General features: G+C 49.1%; 1 protein-coding gene across 3 annotated transcripts in view; it reads left to right on the top strand.

The window, feature by feature from the left end:
- ZCCHC7 (zinc finger CCHC-type containing 7) overlaps nt 1-4,994 on the top strand; it is a 92,865-nt gene extending 87,871 nt beyond the window's left edge. For all 3 annotated transcript variants that reach the window (XM_079332432.1, XM_079332430.1, XM_079332431.1), the window contains exons 7-9: nt 881-976; nt 3,900-4,017; nt 4,456-4,994. In XM_079332432.1, coding sequence (XP_079188558.1) covers nt 881-976; nt 3,900-4,017; nt 4,456-4,880 — 639 coding nt within the window. In that variant the 3' untranslated portion in view covers nt 4,881-4,994. The remainder of the gene's footprint in view (nt 1-880; nt 977-3,899; nt 4,018-4,455) is intronic.
- Nucleotides 4,995-8,531: the final 3,537 nt, after the last annotated feature.

Genomic DNA, 8,531 nt, shown 5'->3' on the forward strand with positions numbered 1-8,531 from the left:
AGTGCTGTTAGCTGGAGAGCTCTTGCTGTGAGACATGGATGAGAAATGCAGAGTGCTTTATCGGTGGTAGTGTTTCCCTCTCCTGCTTCCCCACCTTTTGTCACAAATCACTGTAGGATGTGTCACTGCTCTGAGCTTCCCTCAGGCCCCTCCTGGTGCGTGGGTGTGAGCTGAGGAACATGGCTCAGAGACACGCTGGAGCCCAGGGCTGGGGGTTCACAGGGAGGTGACCCTGGCAGTGTGATCAGACTCATAAAGAATGGCCCTGGAAGGTTCCTCTTGTTCCTGCCTATTTTACAAACACTGCTGTCATTCTCCTGGGGGCTCCCACAGCAGAAGAGACAGTGATGCACATTTAAGGGATAAAAAGCCATTCCTGCCATGAGCTTTGCCAAGCTGTGAAATCTGGGCCAGCCTTCCATGCTCCCTTAGCCCAGAGAGAGGGAAACACACGGAGTTCAGCTTCCTTCGGGACAGGATTCCTCATGCCCTGGTGGTGCTGGGGCACCCTGTGTGTGCCGTGGAGCTGGGGCTGGTCTCCATCCTCTCCCTGGGCACTGTGCCTCCCAGCTGTGTCTGAGGGGCTGGGACACACGAGAGGGGGAGACAGACCAGCAGTTTGCATTCAGACTGAGATAACATGGCCTGGTGGGCAGGATGCCAGCGGTGCCTCTTCCCACCCCATTTGTGATGCTCAGGCTGAACCTCTCTTACAAAACTGCAGTAACATCAGCCCGTTGCTGCTTTTTCAAACTTACTATTCCAACAGCAAGCCAGGAGCGTATTGACCTAAGCTTAATGCAATTATATTTATGCAATTGTAATTTACTTTAAATCCAGCCTAGCAGCAGACTCATGGCTGTGTGTTTCCATCCTGCAGACTGAGCCGGGGCCCATCCAGGCAGGCGGCTCCCGCCCGGAGCGCTCCGTGTCCCCCTACTGCTACAACTGCTCCAGGAGAGGACACCTGGGACACGTGAGTGGGGCTCTCCCTGCACTCCTGGGCTGCAGATCCTTCCCTGCTGGGTGGGTGGGGGGCTGCAGGAGCCCAGCTGGGGCGTGTGAAGGGACCTCACCGTCTCATTTACACACAGGAGCAAGTGCAAGGTGCTGCCTCTCCTTGGCAGCTTCATTGCTTTGAGGCTGCCTGGGAGAGAGAATATTCATGGGAAAACAGCTGCTGAATACAGCTTCTATTTTTCCCCCCTTTCTATTTTTCACGTTAGTGCCTCGCTGCCACGTTCAGCGTCACGTCAGGTTTTTCACCACAATCAGCACAGCTATTTCAGCACTGTTTTGGGAATCTTACATTTCTGCCTGCTTGTGATCACCCTTATTTGCAGTTTCCTAGTTTAGTTCAACATCTGAACTAAGGCACTGTCCTTCTGTGAGGTGCAGCCTAGTGAAGGGGACACCACAAGGTGTAAGTGCCTTCAGTAAAAACAGGAGATGTGGCTGCATCTGCCAGGGTGTTTTGGTGATATTTATCACCTTTTTGTGCCTATTATGTCAACTTCAGCTCTGTACCTGCAATTACCAACACTAAACAAATAATTGTGTTATTTCTTTTATGGAATAAATGCAGGAGCCAAGCCACAAATATTCTAGAAATGTTAATCATGCATTGAATGAGTTTTGCTTATTTTTTTCCTGTAGCTTAGAAACAGCAAATTGCCAGAAAATTCCTGTCTTCCCTTCTGCCTACTCTTGTATGTCAGCCCCTCCAGCTATCCAGTATGCTTTGTGAAAAGCTTGGGGTTTTTTGTTTATTTTACTTTTATGAAATTGTCAAAAAAACCATCACTGGGGGAAGACAGACATACATGCACACAAGTTTGGCTGCTGTAAAAATAAAGAGTAATTATTAAGAATGCAGTAAATTGATTCCTTAAGTCATTATTAAGGCTGCTTTTAAAAATAATTAGGAATTATGTGTGAGGAGCTGATAGTAAGTACTTAGGTTGAAAATGGTAGAAACTGAAAATCAGAAAGGGAGGAAAGCAACTCCTGGACATTTTATGTCTCTCAAAGTTGAGGAACATAAGGAAGTATTTTTGGTAGTGTTCAAGGAGCAGAAACAGCCTGAGCAATGTCTGAATGAGGGGGGATAAACTGATATCAACACAAGAGATACCAGATCTTCCCATGCACACACCATTCCCAAAAACAGGCAACACACTTGCAGGAAAACTGAACCTCCACTAAATTTCAGCCAAGCAGATGCCAAAAAGAAGCTGAGAAATGCAAAATACAGAAGTGCCTCTCTGCTGTGCTGTGCCTGTGGCAGGGAAAGAAGCAGGCAGGGGCAGGGCTGGGGTGGCACTGAGAGGTGGCAGCAGGAAAGCTGCTGGTCCATGGTGCAGACATCAGGGCAGAAAAAGCTCCTGACAGCTCCTGGAGAGTGGTGAGGCCCAGGTGTCACCAGAATGGCTCCAAGAGCTGCAGCAGCTGTCAGGGACAAATTGGTGGTGAGGGTGGGCAGGGTGGCACAGGGTGGCACTGCCCCTGGATCCCTGCTGTGCCCAGGCCAGGCTGGGCACTGGGGACACTGGGAGTGTCCCTGCCGTGCCAGGGGTGGGATGGGATCATCTGTAGGGTCCCTACCAAGCCAAGCCATTGTGGGATTCTGTGTTTCTATGATCTCAGCAGTAGCTAAGAAGAGAAAAGTGCTGAAGCAAAGCACAGCAGGTAACAAGCAGTTGGCAAGGAGGATAAAGGAGAATAAAGCACCTGCCAATGTCACCTGGTACCCAGAGGAAAAGCAGAATCACAGGAAGTGTTCCTGTTATCCTAGCTCTCAAAACACGGATAAAACTGTGTACAGCAGTGAAAAAACTTACATTTCTGTCCCAAGTATTTGGGAAATAGGCTGGCACACTCGTGATGCCAGAGTCAGCCCCTTCCTCTCCTCAGCTGTCTGTTCAGGGCTCTCCTCCTCTTCTTTTTCCCTTTCTGTCCCCTGCACTCTGACATGTGCAGAGCACCCTGCTGCAGCATTAGCCTGTCCCTGTATTGGGGTCAGTGAGTCAGGGATCTCTCTGAATTCTGAATTCTCTTCTGAATTCTTCTTCAGAGAGAAATCAGAGTGCAGGGGTTGAATTAAAGCCTTTGGATGCATTGAAGTATATTAAGCCACTCACACATAAGTTTTAGAATAAGTAAGTGAGTCAGTAAGTCAGTTTTAGGGTGAGTTCTAATGCTTTTAGTAAATAAAAGGTTCAGATACCAGAGTAGAAGTGCAGGTTCTAGTGAAGGGTTTAAACATACTGGTATTTTCAGCAAGAGGCTCCAGGCCCACAGCTGTACACAGTGCTTAGACACAACAGAGCTCTAGTAAGAATATTGCTGACATTTTCCAGGTAGAACAAGATAGGTCATATGCATAGTTTATGCATAACCTGGTGTGCTAAGAAACTGGAATTCTAACAGGTTAAGGAGTGGTGCTCTGAGTTTGCATCTTAGCTTGTTGGAAAAGTCCTAGATGACAGTATGTATTGGGAAGAATTGGTGCTTTTAGCCATTTGCTCTTGCCATTTGCTTTTGCTTTTGCTACTGCTTTTTTGCCTTTTGAGACTGATGTGCTTTGTAATAAATAACTTCAAGCAACTATTAGCTGCTTTGCTTATTTAAGATAACCCAACAAAGTAGGAGCCAGGAGCTCCAGAGGTGAATAACCTCACCTCCCTGTGTCCAGCAGCCTGTCAGCAGCTGTGCTGGTGCTCACCTGCCCTCACCTGTTGTGGGGGTGTTGCAGGTGTGTGGCAGCTGCAGGAGGGCAGGGGTGTTTCAGGAGGGATTGCCAGCTGGCCACGGGCAGAGAGCAGCACCTGGGGGCCCTGGCTGTCTGTCCTGCAGGGAGTCAGCACTCAGCTGCCCTGGTGACCTGGTGTGTTTTGCAGGAGTGCCCAGAGAAGAGGATGCAGGGGAACATGTTCCCCACTTCTCCCTTCGTCTACTACTACGATGATGAGTGTGATATCAGGAGGAGAGCCAGCAGGCTGAAAAGAAAGGTGGCAGGTACAGTGTGATTTGGGAGATTCCCTCCCACTTTTCAGTGCTGTGTTTGTGCTTTATAGAAACATTGTGGGATTATTTCCATGTGTTGGGAAAAGCTGCATGGATTTGAACAGGTAGCCTGGTGGTAGTAAAAGATTTGTGATTTTACTCATCCGTGTCTATCATGGAAATTGACTGTGTCAAAGTCACTCAGTCAGCATTGAAAGGTGTTTTAATTCTGAAAAATCTGCTGACATTAAAAATGTCATGAAATAGCAGGAAGGGGATTAAATCACGATTTGTTAAGATTATAGCTTGATGACAGGAAAAACCCACAGCGAAAAATCTGCCAGAGATAAATTTTTGTCTAACTTCATACATAACTAAGGAGAGCTGTGATGGCTCAGGCACCAGGTTTCAGGTTCTTTAGGTATTGAAATAATCCACTCTGCTTTGCAGACCTGCAGGAAGCTGGCCTTCTGCCAGAGCAGGCTGAAACACCACTGCAGGAAGAGCAGCTTGAGGTGCCCAGCCACAAGAAAAAGAGAAAACTTTGGAAAGAACAGCAGGGGAAGCACAGCAAGAACAGTAAGCAGAAGATGAAGGTGTTCCAGACAAAGAAAGCCCAGGAGAAGAGGCACAAGAGGCGTGTTGAAATCCACTGTGAACCAGAGGACTTCCCTCGGGGCTGCAAGGGAGGCAAGGTCCACAAATCCCTTTTCCAGGCATTCTCAGGCAGCAAGGCCATGTGTGTGCAGCAGCCTCTAGAAGGTGCCAAAAGGAAGAAGAAATGGAAAAAGCAGAAAAACGCAAGTCCTGACAGCAGGGACAATCTATTCCTTATAAAGCAGAAGAAGAAGAGGTCCAAACAGAAATCCTGGTGATAGCAGGCAGCACTGGCACTGCCTGGCTCTGGCTCTGCCTTCTCTTTATTCCTGTCCCTCTCTCCCACCTGAATTCCAGTCTGTCCCTGACCCAGCGTGCTGGGCACCATCACCCTGCCCATGTGCCCAGCCAGAGGGGACCCCTCCATCCCTGGGGCTGTCCCCAGGCAGTGCTCCTCACTAGCTGTATGTTTATTTTCTTTCCTTGGGGATGTGGGTTTGGCAGGGTCTGATTCTTCAGCAGTGAGATGTGACTGTGCTGTTGGAGCACAGCAGCTTTGGGGCCAGTGCCAGAGAGGCTTGGGTCTGGGGGTCAGGGTGGGAAGGAGGGATGGGTATAAAGCACATCCCTCAGCCCGGGGTCCTCTCCAGAGTGTGGGAGGGCTTTGGGCACTTCCCTCCCCCTGGAAGGGGCAGCCAAGTCTTTGCTTTGTCCTCTGGGGGTGCAGCAGGCACCACCTCACTCTGCAGAGCAGTGCCACATCCACTGCCCTCAGGGCTCAGCTTCTGCCCCTGTCCTTACCAGCAGAGCAGGAGTGAGCAGCTGGGCCTGCAACAGAGTTTACATCTCACGCTGAATCTGTCCTTGTTCCTTTTAATGTGGAAGCTGTTTCTGGAGTAAAAAGGGGGATATGAAGAACATACTTGGTTCCAGTAACACTGTGCTAAAATTTAATTTTTTTTTTTAAGACAGTTATTTTTGTACACTGGAATTCAGCATGTTGTTTTAAGGTTTGTAAGAATAAAATGCTTTATCACAGGATTAACACAAATAAAACTTTACATGAGAAATATGAAAAAAATGGCTTTGTACCTCATTTCCTTGCATTCCAAACATAATTGAAAACAGCACCATGGTCTCTTTCCTGAGCTGAAACCACCACATGACCACTGGCAAGAGTAAAGGAAAAAAGTAATGTATTTATCCTCTGCTGTTGTGAAAAGGAAATTATCCATGCCCTGCTGGTCTGTGATGTGCTCTCTGCTGTACCACCCTTAGTGAGCAGCTGATGGTGACAGCACAGTGTCATTGAGCTAAAAGTCCTCTCCTCCTGAGCAGTCCTGTGTTAAAATTAGAGACTATTTATACCCTGCAAGGGTATCTGGAAAGGAATATGGGCACCCAGGTAAAAATTGAGGACTCCTTATGCCAGTGTTATCCCATACCAGTAGTCCCTAAATCCATCAGGTTTTTGTTAGCAAACTCAGCAGTGGGAGCACAGGTGCTCTGGTGACCCTGCCATCCTGTGTCACAGGTGCTCTGGTGACAGAGATACACCTGCACAGTATTTACAAACCTAATGTCTAGCTTGGCTTCACCATGTCCTTGGCAACAAAAATTAAGTTTTGGTTAACTTCGTTTATTCCTTGATTGAAAAATTCCTGATGATGCTGAAAAGCAGATCAGTTTTAGCCCTATTGAAAAAATACTAAGCTAATTCCACCCCTAAAAAGACTTGTTTTCAACATGGAAGCAGCTCTTTTCCCAAATGCTGTGTTGTACATCCTTTTTGGTTTTGCATCCTGTTTCATTTGAGTGAGAGTCACCACTGGCCTGTGGCCAAACCAGCACAAACCTGGGAGAAGGGATTGAAGCTATTTTCAGGACTGTTGGGTCACCTGGGCAGCTCATTTGTCTTGAGGTGAGTGCTCAGAGAGGAGCATTTCCAGCATCCATGTGCAGTGCCTGAGGGTGGAGCAAGCCAGAGTTCTTCCCAGCTCCTGTCCTGAGCAGCAGGTCCCTGTCCAGCATGGCAGGAAGGAGTCCCAGCCTCTGTCTCTGCTGCCCAGTGCTTCAGGCAGGAATATTTTACCTTGGACCCTGCTGTGCAGTTGTTCAAGCCTGGTGTGTGCTGGTGGACAGAGCAGGGGGTTTGGGCACGATGACTTCCACTGGAGCTTGGGTGGCACACCCAGCCTGAGGCATGGACCAGGGCTGTGTCTGGGTCCTGGCAGGGAGCTCCAGGACTGGCCAGGCTCTACAGAAATCTGCCCCCACCAGGGGAGAACTGGCAGGTCTGGCTGACGCTGCCAGCGAGGAAAGAGGGACGTGGACAAGGCTGGCTTGTTGCTGGAAAGCACAGCCTGGGTAAAGGTAAAAGGTGTGACATAAACTGGTGCCTGCAGCTCTGGTTGCACCACTTGGTACGAAGCAGGTTGTGTCTGGGACCAGCTGAGTCCCTGGTGCCACCAGCACACCCTGCAAGGGCTCTGTGGGCAGCTGGTGGCTCTCAGAGAGCTCAGCACCAGAATAAAGCAGCAGGAGATTGTTTACACTCAGTGAGGAGGGGAGGGCAAGGAAAATGGCAAAAAGGGGTGGATTTCCCAGCACCATGAATACCAGCACTGGCCTGGCAGACTGAGCTGCTGCATCCTGCTCTGCTCTATTCCATTAAACCACAATGTGCTTCAGCCTGTCACTCCTGCCTCCTGCTTCCCCCCTCCCTGAAGGAACTGTCAGTCCTTACTCCAGAGATGCCTGGGACTGAAAAACATGCTCATCCCAGGAGAGGACGGCGTCTCGAGGTCACAGTTGATGTGCACTGGTGAGGCAGCAGGAGGAAACCTACATTGCGTGCATAAATAAAGGGCTGCAGCTCAGCCCCAGCCCTGCAGAGGAGACAAGATGGGTGGATCAGAAGGTCACAGTCTTGTTGGGTAATGGGGGCAGGTGTCCCAGGAGTGAAGAGGGGAGAAGGGAGTATTGGGTCCATCATGTGTTGCAGCCACTACACAGAGAGGTTGAGGAAAGAAGGAGTTCTGTGATTTGAGGTCCATGTGTCCATGGCACACCTGTGGAGGGAATTGGATGTGTCTTTGTGACATAGCACAGGTTGGCTCCTCCTTGGAGTGTTGCTTTCCCTGGAGCCTGTCTCCAAACATCAGTGTCTGTGCAGTCTGCAGGGACCATCACTTCACTGTGTGCAGGGCAGTGACACAGTGACCACCCCGACCCTGGAGCTCAGCCTGGCCCCATCCCACTGCCCGACCTTGATTCACCCCACGTGTCACTGACCAGCACTCAAGGGCACCGAGCAAACCTGGGTTCAGCTCACCTGGACAGGTGCACACTGACACCTGAGCTCCCAGCAAGGCTGGGCATGCCCGTGCTGCACCTTGGATGGGGCTGTGGGTGACAATGGCAGGGTCAGCGACAGCCAGCCGTGGCACCACATGGCACAGCAGACAGTAATTGCACTGTTTTTGCATTGCAAAATGATTATTAGCACCTCAGTTCATTATCAGAGCAAATTTAATTTTTCAATGTAAAGGAGACGGTTGTATTTATAAAGGAAATACTGTTGATACAGCAGGAAAAAAATTAATTCATGACAAATGTAAGGAAAACTAATAGTCTTTAACCAGGGCAATATTTGACTGTGTCTAATTGTGCTTTGCGGGGTTTGAAAAGTCCTGGCAGAAATTCTCATGGAGGCATTTTGCACTTCTCCTGATGAAACTGCATTTAAATATCATGGGGTTTTTTAATTAACCTGGTGCCAGTCTGGTCAAATCATAGAAATACTGTTGTGGAAAGCTGGTATCCTCTGGTGTATTTGTGCACTGGCAGGGACATTGTGTGTATTTGGGGAAGGCCTTGTCTAATCCAAACCCATTCAGGCAGAAAACAAGGAGGAGGGAGCAGAGGCA

This window comes from Erithacus rubecula, assembly GCF_903797595.1.
Source record: "Erithacus rubecula genome assembly, contig: scaffold_301_arrow_ctg1, whole genome shotgun sequence".
Lineage (NCBI taxonomy): Eukaryota > Metazoa > Chordata > Aves > Passeriformes > Muscicapidae > Erithacus > Erithacus rubecula.